Below are 19,683 nucleotides of genomic sequence, written 5' to 3' on the forward strand. Positions count from 1 at the left end.
CTGGCAGCCACTGACAAGTCTACTGAGGTCATCAAAGCTCCACTCTTCAATCCAGAGTTGGGAAGGCATTGTTTTCTTTCTTTCACACAAAAGGAATCTTTAAGAGGAAGGAGGAAGTGAAACTACAAATCCATAATTAATAATTTTAGACTGTCTTATATTTTTCATTTTTCCTAAAACTTTGTTGAAAAAATATATACTTTAAATTGCAGAGGAAACTGAGTTAGTCTTTTATCCTTATTTTTAATGTTCTTTTAAACCTCACCTTTAAATACTTTTTTGTTTTCATTGAAATAATTGGTTACCTTCCCTTATCCTTATTCTTGTTCTTTTCCCCCTTGTATAGCAAAGCAGTACATGATATAAATAATAAAGCCATGAAGAAATGGAATTTAAGGTTTAGAAATGGACTTTTAAAAAACAAAATAAACAGAAAATTCATGGAAGTGATGTGGAGGCAATTTACAAAGTGTATGTCTAGGAGCATGGAAGGAACTCCTTACGTTAGCATGTGTCATTGATTTAAAATGTAGTGTTTGAAGTGTACAGGATATAGCAAGTTAGCTGAAGTGTGATTAATACATATCCTATGTAGTTGTATGCAAGAATATAGGACTAGTGTGCTATTCTGGTGACACCAATCTATCCAGTGTTCTGTGCCATCTCCCAGATATAGTACATCATATATTACTTCATTTTTTTAGGAAAGCAGAAAATATAATTTGATGCTCATTATGTTTAAATTTTAATTTAGTCTATAAAATGTTTAATTTAGTCTATAGATAGATATTAGTCTTTTTTAGATCTAGGCTACATTAAAATAAGCATTCATGGTATATGAGAAGTGCCTCTGACAGCCTATCTATTAAAAAAGCCATAGTCGTGCACTGGCACTAGGAGGGAAACGTAATTTCTCCTAAAACATACACTAAAATTGTAATGGAATTTCTATCGAGTACTTTATTTAGTTTTGTTTTTTTTTTTCTGTTTTGGATGTTAGTCTTTAATATACTAAATTATATGGTATAAGTATTCTTTTAAATAATTTGTTCCTCAAACCAATGGTGGGATAATGTTTTGACTTTTGGTTTTAAACCTATAACAACTGCACAAAATTTGTATCATTTTGTGCATTTAGTCTCTAGCTGTAATGAAATAGTATACATGTCTTTTCAGTGTCTGTCTTGCTGTGTTCACCTTGTACAGATGCTACTGAGGCTACCATTTTAGCATCAGCCACTGTCATTTCACCATGGGAATCTCTTCTCTAGTCACAGCAGAAACTCCCTGGACCACTAAGCCAGATAGGATTCCATGGAGAGTGTAATGTTTTCAACACAACACAGAAGTTAGATAAAGAACTGCCGTAATGAGTGTTTATATCAGGACATTCCCTTGATGTTTATTTTCTTTCACGTAATGTTATTTTAATTAGTACCAAATGCTCATATCCAGTTTCTCTGCAGTGGATCTTGCAACAAATAAGATATGAGGGGAAAAAAAAAGAACATAAAGCATTTATTTACCAGCTCAACAATTATAATTTTATTTATAGTTTTATTTGAAACTGATTTGGTAACCCATTTATCATACGTTGCTTTAGTTCTGATATTATACTAATTTTGTAATGTCTAATGGTCCCAACTACTCACTACAGCCATATAAGTTAATGTGTTTCCCAAAAGGTTTATGACAATTTCCCCTTTATCCATCCTTAATAGAATGAAGTAATAGAGGTACAGATTCTCTAGAGATATAAAACTTCATGAGTCATGCACAGACCAGGAGTGCTGGCATCCACATATAATGTAAAACTGCAAAATCTCATCTTATTATCACACACTTATCTCCCAACCATATGAATCATAAACTGTATTTCAATGAGAACCCCACCTGAGTGGAGTTTCTATCTCATCTGTATATGTTACTGCTAGTTTTAAATCCTTGTACAAGACCACACTAAGGTTTAAATGCAAGCTTACATCAAGGTTCACAAAGAAATGATTGAGTTAGGTAGCTGGAAGGGAAGGATGATGTAAAACAAAAGGACGGTGACTTTTACCTAAGTAATAGATGGAGGTACAGCAACCTTCCTAGAAATAGGGAAAATTTTATCAGAGTGAAAAAAAATAAAGGAAAATCCATAAAGTGGTAAATATGCATCATTTAAAAGAGATTTGTAATGTTGATTATTAGTAGAAAATTGTTTCATTTAATTTTACAAAGATTATGATGTACATTCATTTGTTTTATATATATAAAACATATATGTATATGTATATATATATATATATATATATATATATATATATATCTTTAGAGTAACAAACGGCTATTTATTCAATGATCATGTGTGCAAAAATCTACCCAGAGAAAAATAAAATAAGCAGAGATGAAGAAACAGGCCTTGTGTAGAGTGTGCTGCTGGGCTGTATGTGGCTTTCATAACAGACCCAAGGCCCTGCCTTCAAGGCAATGTCAAGTCACTCCTGATTGGTACAAAAATAGCTCCAATAATGAATATTTTTTTCTGCAAATCTTTTCACCTCTTCACAATACTGTTCTCGGGATCATGAAGTTATATATTTTTAATTAACACTCCTAAAAAGCTGTTTCTCTGTTTGGATGAGAGAACAGGTACTTTCTTATAATACATTTGCAAATGGTTAGTTTTCATCTGGGTATGAGAAATGTTTCCTTTCTCACAGTAAGCTTTCCTAAACAGTCAAAAACCTGCTGACTGGTCGAAATTAACAAGAGCACTTTATGAAAATGATTTCCCAGTCAGTGTCTTTAAATACCGAATGTAAGAGTAATGAACTGTCCTTGGGAACTCATGTTGGCAAGATGAGCTAACAGTTAGCAATTAGTGGAACTGTATAACACCCTGGTGACATAGGCATCTTTTATTGCTGCCATTTTTATGGATGCAAAAGGGCAACAGAGAGTAATCAGCCTTTGTTCTCAGGGAAGCTACACAATCAGCAGCAGCAAGAGCTTGGGTGTTCTGAGGGTCTGGTGTGGTGCAGGAGATCCTGGCCAATCATTCCAGCCACCTGCAAGATATGTTGATGCTACTCAGTCTCCTTGTGACATGGTTCTTCACTTGTTAAAGGATAGACATCATGATCCTTACTTTAAGTGATTGTTAAGAAGTTTAGTTATTACATACACCAAGTACTTCAAAGTATCTGGTATGTAACTGATCAGCATTTATTGTCTATTAACTATTAGGGAACTGCCTGTATCTGTGGTGGGGATAGAACAATAAAAAAGAAATCTCTTCCCTCTCATACTTTCAGTTTCATTATCAACAGGACCTTCTCTAAGCTTATGGACATTAATCTGTGAGTTTTATGAACATACATCTATTGAAACTCTCTCTCTCTTTCTCTCTCTCTCTCTCTCTCTCTCTCTCTCTCTCTCTCATTTCTGCTAGATACTATTTTACAGTGAGTGAATGTTTCTCAATTTCCAATAAATGAGTTATAAACAAAAAGACAATCTTTCCAATTTATTTATAATATGACTGAAAAAAATAAGCTCTATCAGTCTATCACTGACTGAAGCTGAGGGACGTAAAGAAAATGATCTAAAACTTCATAAATGATGTAGGAGCATCAGATAAACGTAGATAACTCTAAGGCTATTTTTGATAGGTCCTGATTTTAAAGCATTCTCTGACCATTCATTTGGTGAAATAATAACCTCAAACAGCTGGTAATAAGATACACTGTATGAGGGAAATTATTAGGTCATGCAGGTAGAGGCCTCATAATGACACTTGTGTTCTTATTAAAATAATCTCAGAGAGCTTCTTTGTGTCTCTATGATGTGAGGTCATGGGATAGGATGGCTTTCTATGAAGCAGAGAAAACACCCCATAATACACTAAGTCTGCAAATTCTGGATTTCAGTCTCTAAACATTTACAAACTATATTCCAGTTGTTTATAGCTCATACAGTTTATGGTATTGGATTATGACAGCCCAAATGTGCTGAGAGAAGCAAGAACACACATGTAAGAAAGAAGTATCTTGGGCAGAAATGCAAGGAAAAGGGAGCAGGGTACATAGGAGAGAGTGAACCAGGTGTGTGTGGGGTGATAGATGGAAGTTAGTATGTGACAGCTAATGTGAGCAAAGCAGGTAAAGTTAGAAGGAAAGACAAAAGAAGAATACCATGGTTTTAATGTTTGCATTATACTAGTAGTGGAGGCTCAAGTGAATATTACTTCCTTGTGGTCAGCAGATTCGGATCTACTGCTGATGTGTAGCAACTTCACATAACAAACGCTTTGATGCTATAAAAGAAGGGTAATGTTCAACAACCCCCTTTCCATTTTTCCTTCCGTTTTTCTGTCATGGTATATCTACCCACTGCGAGCTGCAGCGTTCAGGTACCATCTTAGAAGTATTGGATAGGTCCTTGGAATTTTGATATAGTTGTATAAAAAAGAAACGAAGAAGAATACATCAAACATGGAAATAAATACAGGTGAAATAATTTTATGACAGGTAGAGGAGGAACAAATGTTGACAGTCAGTCAAGGAAAAGACATAGATTGTGGTAAATAGAACACTAAGGGAGATTGAGTGGATTCACAAGAACAGAAGATAGGGAAGGTTTGAAGGTTCCAAGGGATTGATGAGGTGGTTGTGTTCTGAACTGCAGTAGGACTGTAGACAGAAAGCCCATTCTGATAAAGTAACAAAACAGAAAAGAGGAAGAATATACTGGAAATGGAAGAAATGCCATATTTTTTATAAAGTAGGAAAGAACTTGACTGAGTTATGTTCATGCCCATCGCATGTAGAAAGTAGAATTTAAGAGAACAGACAAATGTGAATATTTGGTGCAAGAAATATATGAGCTATAAAACTTTAGGCTGCTTTGTGACTTCTTTTAGCTACATATTTTAAATTCATAAAAAGAAATGATATAAAAGTAGAATTTACAATCAAAAGGGACACTGAATTTAAGGACTTGAAGGATTTTCAGCCTGGTCACATAGTAAAGAATGACAAGATGAAACTTCAGCAGATGAAACTAAGGGTATAGCCAAGCAGATGGCCGTCTACTGGGAGAATAGTATGGAGAGAATGGTGGCAGAGGCTACACCTTGGGACAATGGGAAATGACTCCAAATGCAGGTAGAAGACACCAGTGCATACTTCTGTCTCAGCATTAGGGCATAAATATATAAAAAGGAAGTGTGTCAAACAAGAGACCTCACACATCTTCAGGAGACTGTGGATCTGTTAGATGCCCAGGACATCCTCAAGGCTTTCTACTTTTTGTTTTTGTAAATTCTGAGAACTAGATTTCAAATTTTCTCATTTCTAAAAATAAGTTTTTAGCCTATATAAATTACTTGGCCTCAGTTATGTGTTCCATTAACATAAAATACTCTCATAGAAGAATGGTTGGTTTGGTATAGAATAGAAAATGTGATCTTTTGTGACTTGAAATTTTGATGCTGCATCATTTTCAGATGAAGGCTGAAATGATGGGAGCCTATAGTATCAAGGTAATATCAGTTGGCACTCACCATAGACTCTAACTCTGGATGAAAGAGAAATCAAAACCAAAATGAAAAAAAAACGAACTTTGAGAATCTTCATGATTTTTCTTTAATATTAGTGAAGTGTTCACTTGACTTAAATAAAATAGAAATACATTTTGATGATGAAAAAATAAAAGTAAGGCTTGGGGAGTATAATTAATTCACTAGTTATAACCAACAAAATGATACATTTAGTCTGTATATTTTACTTTCAGTATGTAAATAAACAATCACACACATGTGTGCATGCACAAAAACACATGTGCACAGAGAAAAAGATATTGATATCTATATTTACGATCTACATTATGTATGTAATCATCTATCTATCTATCTATCTATCTATCTATCTATCTATCTATCTATCTATCTATCTATCTACCTATCCATCCATCTATCCATCTACCTAATGTATTCAATCTATCTATCTATCATCTTTCTGTGTACCTAGAGAGAGAAGTCAGAAATAGCCATGTCTTAATTTTTTATTTTAGAATTTAAAAATATTTCAACTATAAAAAATTACTTTTACCAACTTATATTTCATAGATCAACAGTAACAGCAAACAGAAAGACAAAAATCAAGACCTGGAGCTGGAGATGCAGTTTCACAATATGTTTCTTGCATAATAAATATATGAGTCTGTGGTTTTGACACCCCCTAATACAGCAATATATTGCTATATTGCTATATAGGTTATTTATGAAATAACAGTTAACATTTGAGATCCCATCAATCTTTGCACCCATGCGTATGTATGTATGTATGTATGTATAAGGAGAAACACTATATATGCTCTAAAGAGTACATGATAGTATAAATGAGAATAACAGAGTAACTATTTTTATTTAAACTAGTTTATCAAAAATAAGTTATAAGTAAAATGTAACCATTATCAGTGTGGTCAGCACAGCACTGTTTATAATTTTAAAATAGTAGAAATATTCTAATGATCCAACTAGAAGAATGACTAAATATATAGGAATAGCAAGTAATATTATATTGAACTTAAATGGTATATATCACCAAATGCTTCTATTATATTATGAAAGGAAGTCATGTATGTGTGTGTTCTGTATATGTATAAAATTATATAAAATACATGTGGATGTGTAAGGAGTTGGTAAGAATATAAGGTGCACCTGTTCTAATAGAGAAAATATAACACTGTCAATCATTTTGTGTTTTATTGCAAGATCATGATATTTTAACATTTTCAATTCTTTGACTACATATTTGTATTTATGAAAAGAAAAGCCTTTTGCGTGCTCATATCATTCTCCCATGCTGCTGTTCTTATTCTTCATTGTACTGAAGGAAGAATATTTTCCTAAGGCTTACGTAATTGTTTTTTTAAATACTGATTTGGTGTTTTTACCTTTAGGTCTGTTTATAATTAATCTTTACAACCACAAGAAAGTTGGTACGTTCATTTCCATTTTGGAAAATATGACTTTTAAATAAAAGAGATGTATTGACTTTTTTTCTTGCCAGAAGCATAATAAGAGACATAATCAGAACATGACTTAGAAAGCTCCAGCTACATATTTAATCCATTATCTCTGTGTTATTAGCATATTCTATAAAACAAATACTTTTAAAATATTTTTCCAAGTTCAAAGTAAAACTTAATAAGGCACAGTAGAAGTCAATATAGAGGTCATGTTATTTACTATAATTTAGAATCAATGGTTTTCAGATTTTAAATTAGACAAAAGTACTTCACTTTTTGCTGATTATGCCTTATGTTTATTTGAAAATATTGCAGGTTATATCCAAACTCAAATCTGTAAAGTACAAATGACCATAAAAAGAGCCAGTGATTTTTCTCTGTGTGAAATAGAGAATTTTTTTCCAAAACAGAAATGTGTTGATTTTGAAAGGTTTGTTGTATATATGTGTGCATGTTGCTTTTTTGGATAAACAAATATTATGAGTACATGAAGATCTGTTTCAATTACTAGGACACACACACACACACACACACACACACACACACACTTTCTTTGCCCACATGCTGCAGGCTGTAACATTTGCAAAGCTAGCCCATGAACATGAACTGTTCCTTTGATCCAAACTGCATTTCTCAGCTGTAAAATGGATACCATTTCTATGCCTATCCTGGATTTCTTTAGGGAAGACTTAAATGTGTTTATGATTTGTCCCTTCAGACTTAGAAAATTACAGCTCATTATGTACTGCTTGAGAACCAGTGGACATTCTTGGTGGAACAGCAGGTTGTAGGGAAATACTTTGTCTTCCAAAGGCTAGATCTCCAATTCTTTCACTGAACATCTTTAACCACAGAAACAAAAATGATTATCAGAGAAGATGAGACTGAATAGTGAACATAGAGTCCTGTGGAACCTTGGCACAAGCTGGCATCTCTTCTTTGGATCTGCTCATTTCCTCTGTAATCCATTCTGGAATTATCTATGTCTACTATTTCCCTTCCAATTATGAACAACGAGATTAAGTTCCAAACATTGGGGTAGCCTTTTAGTTTCATACATCCTGTAGCTCCTTAAACACATGTCATTTAACAAATCTATATTCCTTTTTGCCTGCAAACCTATGGTCAGCTACTTCAGTAGATAAAACTGCAAACCTTGAGAGGAGAAGTTTAAGTATCTCTTTGTTCTGAAAAGTCTAGAAGTATAAGTCATATTTTTCCTATAATGAACTTCAGGATATTATGTGCAAATTTTACCTTAATTAAAATAATAATTTTGAGGCTGCAGAGATCAATCAGTGGTTAAGAACACTTCTTATTCTTGCAAGCAGAGACCAGGGTTCAAATCCTAGCACTTACATGGTGACTCACAACCATCCATAATTCCAGTTTCAAAGAATCAATGACCTCTTCTGACCTCCACAGGCAATTGGCACATATGTTCTGTACTTACATACATTCAGGCCAAACATTTAACATATAAAAAATGAATAAATAAGTTTTTTAAAAAATAGTCTGTCTTCTTGCAACACTAGTACAATGAACATATGAGAAATGACCATGCAATAGCTATGCCAAAAAATGTCATATAGTAAATAATGAGGGGAAGGGATAGCACAAGGAAAATTTAATTAAGGAAAGGATGTATAATGATTTGGAAGAACAACAATATCAACCAACCAGACTCCCCAGAGCATCCAAAAACTAAACCACCAATCGCAGAGTCACATGGAGGAACCCATGGCTTCCAGCTGCATATGTAGCAGAGGATGGTCTTATCTAGCATCAATAGGACAGGAGGCCTTTGGTCATGTGAAGCCTCATTGCTTCAGTGTAGGGAAATGCTAGGATGATGAGGCAAGAGTGGTGGGTGGGTGGGTAAGCATCCTTGTAGAAGCAGGGGGAGGGAGGATGGGATAAGGGATTTGAGGCTGGGAAACTGGGAAAAAGGATAACATTTGAAATGCAAATAAATAAAATAACCAATAGAAAATAATTGAGAATAATTCAAAGTAACAAAATTAAAAATTTATTTTTAAGTGAAGTTGGTCTCACTAGCTTTTTATAAAATGAAACAGCTGACTTGAATATAAAGACCACATTAAATCAATTTGTGATTAAATCATCCTTTCCAAACCATGGTGGACTATGACGCTAAACTCATTGGCAAAAGATCCGTGCTGCCCACTCACTTATGTTACAGGAATTCAGTCTTGCTGTTCCTTCTCAACAACATTTTAGACAAATTTAGAACAATGAAACTATAAGTTGAAGACATTATCAATTATCGCTATATTCTAAGTCTCCCTAGAGTAGACCCTGAAAAACACGAGCATCTGGTACCTTCTACCCTAATGTGGCATAAAACAAGATAAACCAATGAAGATATTATGAGCTCAGTGGGATGTTAGAGAGGAGTCAAAGACATGGTGGTTATGAACTTAGGCTAAAGAAAAGCAGATTATTAACCTGAACTATTATAACAATATATAATGTAAGCACATATACATATATGCATATAAATGCTGTTTTTAGGAAGTGCTAAATGAGACCTACTTTTTCATAGTACTTTATCTCATAGTCCAGAATTGCTCCATTGGAAAATGCAGGTGCTTGCCATGATAGGGCAAGGCTGTTCTGGGATGCCCAGTCCTTCCTCATCATACCAATCAGAGAAGGTGCTATAAAAAAGCAAAGAATAATTGATTAGTAGAGATAATTTCCCATCATCTAATATATATATCACTTCCAAAGAAAATGAATTCTTTTGTGAAGAGTACAGCAATTTCAAATGACAAACTAAGAAAATAGGCTTATAGTACATTCCACTCAAGCTAAATAAGAGATTCAAGTGCTTAAAAAAACCATTAAGTTTTATAGAAAACACTCAAATATTCCAAGACGAAAGGCAGAGAGCTCTTTGCCTGTGGCTCTGTAAAAAAGATGTTTTTCTTCAAACTAGATTTGGTTTTGGGATTAACAGGAAATCCAGTATGCTTGTATCCTGTTTTTCTTATGATCTAGTTCCTACCTTAGGAAACAAACTACATGATTACAAGACTGTGTGAAAGTGTTCCTTTCTTGTTGAGAGATCCGAGCAAGAGAAATACAGCCCCAAAATACTGAGTGCTGGTTTTATGATGTAATTTCCCAGAGGAGCCATTTAAAGTGGCTCTAAAAGGTGACAGTTTAATTTAGGAAGTCAGAAAGAAGGACCCAGAGAAGTTTTTATCCTGCTTGTACTAATGACTTCGATGGCCCGGGTATGGTCTTCTGATCAGAGATAGTTGTGCATTTGTAAGTGCAGTATGAGTTACTAATTCTCTTGCTAATTCTGAGAAGTATGACACCACAGCCTCCATGAGAAAGTGGGGCTGTGAGATCAATGAAGGTAAATAAGAATACAAATCCAAAGGATGCTCAGGGAATTGTGAGATCCCCCCACTTTATTCTCCGATATCTATTTAAATGTGTTAATAACAGGTGAAGCAAGGTTTAAAAACTGACTCACTGCAATATTTTAAACTTCTTAGAAAAACTCATTTTAAAATTTTATTTCTAAAAGGTTGTCTTTGCATCATCAAGAAAAGCATTTTTTAAAAAATTCATGAGACTGACAGTTTTAGCCCAGGGGAAATAAAGAACTAAAAGATATGTTTAAAACTCTGGTTGTTCCTTGACACTTACAGACAAGGGAGGTCCTTGCTACCTCAGTCCCCAAAGACTAATCAGTTTAAAAGTCACACTGTTCTGCCAATCATATTGTGCCTATTCACTGTTCCTGTAGTACACCCCTTAAACTGTATAAAAACTGCTCTTAACCTCAACTCGGGATTCTCTTGCCTACAATGCAAGGGAGCCCTGGTGCACCAGTATCATTAAACCTCATGTTATTGCAGCAAAAAAACGAAACAAAACAAAACAAAAACCAAAACCTCTGGTTGTTAGAAGAAAATTAAGGTTCAACTAACATATGTTGACAAAAATGACATGTAATTACACAAATCATTAATTTTTCTATTATAAATAAAGGTAGTAATAGATAATGTAGAAAAGAAGAAATGGAACTTGGGAATTATTTATTTAAACTGAGATATGTTTATTATTAAATTGATCCCTATGGAAAACTGTACTACTTTTCTTACATTATAGTTTATAATGTGTTAGATGGTCATTTATGAATAAATTGTGAATTCAAAGCAAACCATAAAAGTTGGAAGATGATCAACACCCTACAATTGTGAATATGCTTTTTATGTATACATGAATTAATCTATGGCTAAGTTTCAACTTAATATAGTATAACAATGCAATGAATATTATACTATATTACATTTTGCTCTTAAGGCCAACCATATAACAGTTGTGAAACATAAATTTTCAGTGTCACAACATTATAGAATGACTACAAAGTAAAATATGTGTACCATTTTTCTGTTCTAATATTCCAGTCATCAATTAATGACACATTACTTGATTTTTAAAGCTGTACTTATAACTCATGTTATACTTCTATAACGAAAACATGAAAAAGTTCCTTAATTACATAAATTTATCACTTTAGTATCAGTTGGGCATGGCTCAGCTGATGAAGCACTTGCTTGCAAGCACAAGGAACTGAATTTGATTCCCAGAACCATGCTGTTTTAAGAGAGGCATAAGCTTTATCCCCACTGCTGGGAATGCAGGGGAAGCATTGAAGCTACTAACCAATCAGTCAGCCTAGTTGGTGAGCTCTGGACTTATGGGAGATTCTTAGAGGAGGTGGATAGTCATGCTGTTCACGACACCCAAGGTTGTATTCTGGGCTCTGCTTTGTGTACATACACATTAATATACACCAGCATGCACCCCTCCACACACACCTAATCACAAATATTCAAAGATGCACACATGCATGAACATAAATCAATACATAAGTAAAATAGACTTTGGAGACTTAAAAGTGTGCTAATCTCTAACTCCTCTTCATTTGTGCACAAATTTGAATGTAAACATGCAAATGTTGCATAGCTTTCTATATCAAACTGGAAGCAATTCTACTTATTTTTTCAATATATTTGCTAACTTTAATAACCCTTTAGCCAGTCTGTAATGATTACTAAACATTTGATTATGTTGATGTTTATTGACATTTTTTAATGTTGGATATGCAAATTTCTAATACTATGTTCTCAGAGTAGTTATTTATGAAAATCAATTTGACACCGTGAAACTTTTTATTGTGTTGGATTCTCACTTATTTTACTCACTGGTTGGATGTGTGTTCTCAAGTGATCATATCACAGCCCTTGGCAGCTGGAACTGCAGGTGCATCATCCCACAAGGTCCTGCTTGTTAATTTTATTTTCATTGAGAAAAATTGCTTCACGTAACTTGAACTTTTTGAACCATGGTGAACATTAGCATACTGCTTTTGAAAATAGCTGCATTCATATACCTTGGGCACCCATTATAAACAGTTAATGAATTGAAGCTTAGCATGTGAGAAACTATTTACAGCTTACTGTACTCCTAATACTGCGTTTTCTGTTTTCACAAAAATCAGCATTGTATGGAATTTCACTGAAAAGTGAAGCTTTAGTAGATAAAGCATCAATAATTTGGAATATACTTAGTGAGTTTATTATTTAATGGCCCAGATTATGTAACATCTGCAACTAGCACACTGGGATAACAACATACTAATTGTTCCAGAATACAGAGCAGAAAATACACGATAAATATTTGTACACATCAATGAAATGATTTAGGATATAAAAAAAAAACCCAACTCCTTATTTATTTCTGCTTAAGAAAAATCAGCTTGGAGTGAACACGCAGAGGAATATCTTCTGGAGTTTGTCACAGTAGTGACTGTCAGAGCAACTTGAAGACTCAAATGCTGTGTTCTGAGTGAGAATTATGTATTCAAGAGAACTTGCTGTAGAATTGGATTTCTGGGATACCTCCATACTTAAATTTTCAAAGTGTTAGCTTTGACCTTCAAAAAAATGATTGTTGAATAGATTACTGTTGCTGTTCTAGTTGATAATACGAACCTGGGAGAGCAGAGCCTAACAATGAGGTAGACTAACTCTCATGCAATAGCCAGCTTTATTCAAAGAATAAGGCAATCTTAACTCTGAGAGTTAAGATCACATGATTAAGGTGTTCAATCCCAAGGACAAACTGTATGTGACAAAGACATAAACACATATGAATAACAACAGTAGAAGTAAACTCCTATCTGCTTCACCTGGGAGGAGTATGAAAACACGTTTCAAGAATAATTATATGGTTTTCAAGAAAATGAGGTCATAAGACTTGTCTTGTTTTCACAAGCACTCAATTCACCTCGCGTGTCTCCATTCTAGAACTGTATTCTGACAGATTACCATGTTCTTGCAAGTAGTTGTAATACAAACCTTCCGATTAACTACATTTACTGAATATCAAAGTTTGCTAAGTACTTTGTGGCAATTTTGACAAAGTTTCTATAGTAGTATTAGCAAAAATGAAGTTCTTGTTTACAAATACATGAGCATTCTTTGCTTAAGTTTATACATACATAGTTGAAAAAATATTTTAGTTCATATATTTGCTCATAATTAGGAATTAATCAGTTTTGGAAAAAAATATTACTAGTGACCATGTAAATTGTCTTCTTCAGATCTCACAAATTTACAGTATGTACAGTGCTTCCATCATTTTAAGATGAGCAGCTGAAGCTCAGAGGACTTCTACAATTGTGTAAAGATACTTGAAGGTAAGCCTCAATATTAAATAAAATGTCAAGTAAGAATTAAAAAATTAATATCGTTGCTGAGAGTTTCTCTTAACATCCACTCTAGTTTAGTGGAATGTGTTCAAAACCAGAAAGAGTGAAACAATGTCACAAATAATCTTACTGCCTTTGAATGTTATTATATATATATATTGCCATTCAAAACCACACTGAATAATTATAAAATGTATTACACTGAGAATTTATTAAGACTTTTGATATATTTAAAGTGATAGTATATATAGGTACATTAAATGTAAATTATAGCTTTTCATTACCTGTAAATTATAGTTTAGTTAAAAGGAATGATTGCATTTTAAAAATTATATTGAATATTAATTTCCATTCATCTACTTATCATACTGCTAATATCAATATGTATTCATTTGGCCGTGGGCATGTGTGCTTGCTGGCATGTGTTTTGCATATGTTTATGTCTATATTCAAACAATATTTGAGTAGATTTTATATACTATTTAAATTTTGTTTTCATCGATGTAGAAAGTATATAATTATGTGTTTCATGCTACATCAGTTGCATTAACAAGTAGACAATTTTATCAGCCTCTCTATTTTTTCTAGCAAATATCTAATTGTAAAGCATTTTCCATATGAGTTGGTGTCTTCTTGAGACCTCCCCTTTGGTTCCAGCTCTGATCTCACGAGTACTCATCACCTCTTCTAGCCTGACATTCTGTCCTTTTTCACTCCATCTCTCATTTCTATTCCTCATTCTCTGAGCCTGCCTCCTTCTTTCTTTATTTGTGTATGTCTTTTGATCTCTCTGTATCCACTCTTTTTTTTTTTTTTTTTTTTTTTTAGCACTTCCAGGAAAGACTTAAAGTAGTTATAAGAAAAGTTTAAGAAAGCATAGTCAATAACACAATAAGGAGTCAATAAGCAGAATAGACCGGTACAAACTCATCAGAACAGAATTTTGTTTGCAGCTATCTGATCCTTCTTTCTCATTGCTAGGGAACCAGTGCACATCACTGCAGAGCACCAAGATGTGTTGATGCTTCTTCCTGTGTGTGCTTTGCAGAGACATCGTGGTCAGTTCTATCATCTTAATGATGTGATACAGATTTATGATGGGCAAATTGATGCACACATGGCTATCTCTAGCTCTATCTATATTATAATTCTGAGACACCATTCTTAAAAGTTTGTTTCTTGTTTTGTAAATATTTATTCAATGTTTTGTGCTTTAAAGAAAATGATTCCCTACTATCCTCATAATACTTGTATTGTGTGATTTTGCTTTGATGTACTTCTCTTTGTAATCAGATTTAAATGATAATATATATTGTTATATCCTTTCCCCATGTGGATAAAATCTGGTTATGTGTTTGAAACATACACATGAGAGATACATGAAGGATTGTTGGCACTTTATTTTATGTTTTCCCTAGTTTATTTCTATTTTTTTATGTTCAAGAATAACACTGTAGTATGCTAAACCAAATGGTGGATGCACTAAACTGGATAATAGCTCCCAAATAACACATTACAGTCCCTGGAGCTTGGGAATATTCTGGAAAAATGCTCCTTTGAAGTTTGTTTTATTAAGATCAGGATTTTGAAATGGGAGAGGAGTTAGCCTGGTACTCCAGATGTGCCAGTAGTCACAGAGGACTTCATAAGAGAGAAATGCAATGGTCACAGGTCACAGCTGATGCCTGTCCAAACTAGAACAAGCAAGGATTCCTTCCAGGAGCCTCCAGAAGGCTTAGACTACCTGACATCTGGATTTTAGCCCTGTAAGATTATTTTTTGTGTATTTCTCACATCCAGAACTGGGGAACTATGAAAATATATTGTTTTAAGAATTGTTGTGAAACGTTATAGTCATAGTAGAATCAGGAAATATACAAGTCAACACAACAATACAATACAATACATTTTACCAACTCAATGATGAATATATCTTCAAAGATCTATTTTATATGAATTTGTGATTCCATTATGAAAATTGGGTATGTTTTAAAAGAATAGTTGTCCAGAACAATAGTAAAATAATATATCTTTGCCTTTATCACTTAAAAAAAAGTCTTCTCAGTCTGTTTCTTTTTCAAAATTTGGGATACTTTGCTTAGATTTATATTATAGTCTTCTCTGCTTTTTTTGTACCATAGAGATATTCTCTTCATATCTCCATAAGTTATTTTCAAAATTTTTCTTTGAGTTAATTGGGTTAATATATTTTTAACACTTTTATCTTTGAACTTCCAACATTTTCCCAATGGAAATATGAGCATCAAATAACAATCTTGTCCACAATTACCACTGTATCTTGCAGCACTATGGTGACACTGGGCACTGGCTTGGCATTAGTGAGAAGTTAGTGGAGATACTTCCACAGATCACTCAGAAGTCAGGATGTGGGAGTGAACCTAGTGGAGGACAAGTGGGATGGAGAACTAAGTGCTGTGGTCTCCTGATCCTGTTCTCGTCATCCTGATCCAGCTGTACACAGCCTGAGATCTAAAGTGGCTCCTAGCAAACTGATCAGACAAAACAGAGGACCTGAGCTGATGGCCATGGCTGCTTTCTCTGTCTGCAGGAAAATGTCCCTGGGCCATCAACCTCCTCCCCTACAGAGTCACGGGCTAGCAAATTAGATTTAACAGGACCTTAATATTTTTAGGAATTTAGCTTAGATAATTTCCCAAAGCTGAGAAACAGACCAAGCCAAAAAGAAAAAAAAATAGAGAAATTGAACCTTTCCAACTTAAAAACAAATCCTTTACGCATTATAGTAAAACATCTTATCATAGTAAAATCAAAACCATTTTTTGTTTTTTTCTTTGCAAATTAAAAGACAGTTACATTTTATGTAAATGTGTGTTTGCCTGCATGTATATCTGTGTATTATATGCATCTCCAGTAACCTCAGATGCCAGAGTAACAAGGCACAAGCAGCCCATGTGAGCTATGAAAATCAAACTTGGGTCTTCTAGAATAACAAACAAAATGCTGAAAAGTGCTGAGCCAGCTGTTCAGCCCCTCTACTTATTTTTTACGTGAAAGTGCTATTTTTATATTGTATAATTATACAATATATATGAAATTATAATACATTTTAAATTTGTTATCATTTAATTATCTTTGGACAAGGTTTATTACTTCTGGACCTCGACTGATTTATCAACAAAATTTTGCCTCTTGTTCCAGGTATTAAAAATAATGAGCTAATTTAAATGTCATCAAATTGGGGGAAAATTATACTAATAGGATTAGAAATCACCTTAGCTAGAATTATCAAATTGGGGACAGTTCAATTTTCAAAAAAAAAAATCGTTGAAATTTTAAAGTACTACAGTATAACGAGTATATAAAATTACACATATATTTTATTGCTGCAGTGGTGTTTTTTGAATTTTTAGAAGTTTAGAACTTTAAAAGAAACCCACATAGTGCTTTTTTTTTTTAAAAAAGTCTAAGCATTTAAAGTAAATCTGCACATTTATAAGATGATAGGAGTGTGGGGGAGTGTGATATGCAAAGTGAGAGAAAAGTTATAAAATAGCATGGGCTATTAATTAAAAAATACTAGATGGATCCAACTTGGTTGTGGTGATATTTATACACATGGAATGAGTTAGCTGCAAACTGCTTAGAGTGACACAGTATCTCAGTCCAGTACAGCCAGGTGCTATACAGCCAAAAGCAATACAAAAATTGTCTTCTAGCTAGTAAATTTTTATTTTTAAATTATATTAATATCTTTAAAGTAAACTCTCTTATTTTAAGAAGTTAACAAAACATCATCTTAGCTCATAACTATCAATATCACTTCTATTTTATTGGCTAATTTATTTATTAACATTTCAAATGTTACCCCCTTTTCTGGTCCGCCCCTCCACAAGCCCCCTATCCTCCCCCCTTCCCCTGCTTCTATAAGGGTGCTCCCCTCCCCACTCACCCACTCCCCGCTCCTTGCCCTGGCATTTCTTAAAAACAAATGCATTTGTAAATGGTATCCTCAGACGTGTAGCTCACAGAGGAGTCATCACCTGTTAGTCTGGCTCTGTACTGACATCCTTCAATTTATATAATAATATGAAATTGCAGGAAAAGCTAGCTAAAAAAATGGACTTTGTATTTTAAGAGAAGAAGCTCTATGAAAATTAGACTTGTAAGTGCTATGGATTTGCTTCCTGGGTATATCAAGAAATAAAAAATAATCCTTTTCCGCCGCACCCCTAAGGTGCACAAACAGACAAGAAAATTAGAGTCATCTTTCGGCACTAGAAAACAACCCGTGGATGTGTCCTCCGGCTTTTTAGAAGAGTTCGAATTTAAGAGGCTTCCGTTCATACATGAAATAAAATAGTAGCAATTACCATTTTCCCACTTTAGATAGAGGAAGAGCCCAGCTTAAGACGGCTTTGATCACTTCGGATGGAATTGATCTTGTACTTCTGAGCTCCTAAAGCATTTGCTCGCTGTTCATTTGACATCTAGAAATTGACTGCCATCATCCAACAATGTGGCTGCACACCCTCCTTTCCAGAATGTGCAAAAGTATATTGGGATGTGCTTCCAATTTTCTATGCTCCTTCCAACACACGAAACCATCCTCTATATAGCATCTTGTAGGTCCAGTTATCTTTACTCTATATGGGTGAAGAATCAGTCTGGAAATAACTGACCCACAGTCACACATCATGTGAAAAGTGGACAGCACTCTAAAGTGATTAGTTAGAAATTCCATTTCAGCCTTTATAGTATCTTTAAAACCTTGGAATTCTCATGAGACCTGTTATGCTGCCACACAAATAGACTCAGTTACTATACTGGCTGGTTTTGTGTCATCTTGACACAATCTGGAGTTTTCACAGAGAAAGAAGCTTCAGATGAGAAAATGCCTCCATGAGATCCAGCTGTAAGGCATTTTCTCAATTAGTGATCAAGGGTGGGAGGGCCCATTGTGGATGGTACCATCTCTGGGCTGGTAGTATTGGGTTCTATAAGAACGCAAGCTGAGCAAGCCAGTAAAGTAATATCCCTCCATGGCCTCTGCATCAGCTCCTGCTTCCTGACCTGTTTGAGTTCCAGTCCTGACTTCCTTTGGTAATGAACAGCAATGTGGAAGTGTAAGCTGAATAAGCCCTTTCCTCCACAATTTGCTGCTTGGTCATGTTATTTGTGCAGGAATAGAAGCCTTGACTAAGACCTTTACTTAAATGTTTCTTTTCTTCTAAATCCTGTTTTAGGTCTTAACTAAGGGGTGTCTCAGAGGATTTTGCTATAAATCCTTGGGGTCACCACATGAGAACTTTTCAAATGATTCATATGTTTTATGTATATGGTCATTTTACAGAAGTAGAATTTATGTATTAACAATGGCGAACATAAAAAATAAAGTCTTTTTAAAATGCTGACATGTGAGCTCAGTGTTAACTAAAATACGAAATGCATTACAATATAATTCAATTATATATTATTCAAATCCATTTAAGTCAGTTCCCATGTGTTTGACCATTATTTAATGATTTCATTTGAAAATAAATATTTGCATCAAACAGCAAGGGCAAACATAATTCTGAGTTAATTATTGCGAAACCATACCTTATATTTTAGTAAAAGATCTGGAGTACGTATGGGAGACGGTGGCAGTGTTGGTACTTATGATCAATGCACAATGTTACATATGGAGAAAAACGCCATAATGAATTACACAAATTTTTATGCCAACTAAAATTTCCTTTAGGGACCCCATGGTCCATGAAATTTGAGTGGGCAGAAGTTTGCTCTATTCCACAGGCAGTGTAGGGCGTGAGCACTTTCTCTAAGATTCCATATATTGTTTTCCAAATAATCTAGTTGCTAAAAACATAAGCCAGTATTATTGTGTTTTCGCATCTATTGTTTTGGATAACTGGACGCTACAT

At 34.2% G+C, this 19,683-nt stretch overlaps 1 protein-coding gene across 1 annotated transcript in view; it reads right to left on the reverse strand.

The window, feature by feature from the left end:
- Epha6 (EPH receptor A6) overlaps positions 1–19,683 on the reverse strand; it is an 851,223-nt gene that overhangs the window by 340,541 nt on the left and 490,999 nt on the right. Inside the window, exon 6 of the mRNA XM_034515065.2 lies at positions 9,577–9,701. Coding sequence (XP_034370956.1) covers positions 9,577–9,701 — 125 coding nt within the window. The remainder of the gene's footprint in view (positions 1–9,576; positions 9,702–19,683) is intronic.

The sequence above is a fragment of the Arvicanthis niloticus genome, chromosome 12 (genome assembly GCF_011762505.2).
Source record: "Arvicanthis niloticus isolate mArvNil1 chromosome 12, mArvNil1.pat.X, whole genome shotgun sequence".
Taxonomy (NCBI): domain Eukaryota; kingdom Metazoa; phylum Chordata; class Mammalia; order Rodentia; family Muridae; genus Arvicanthis; species Arvicanthis niloticus.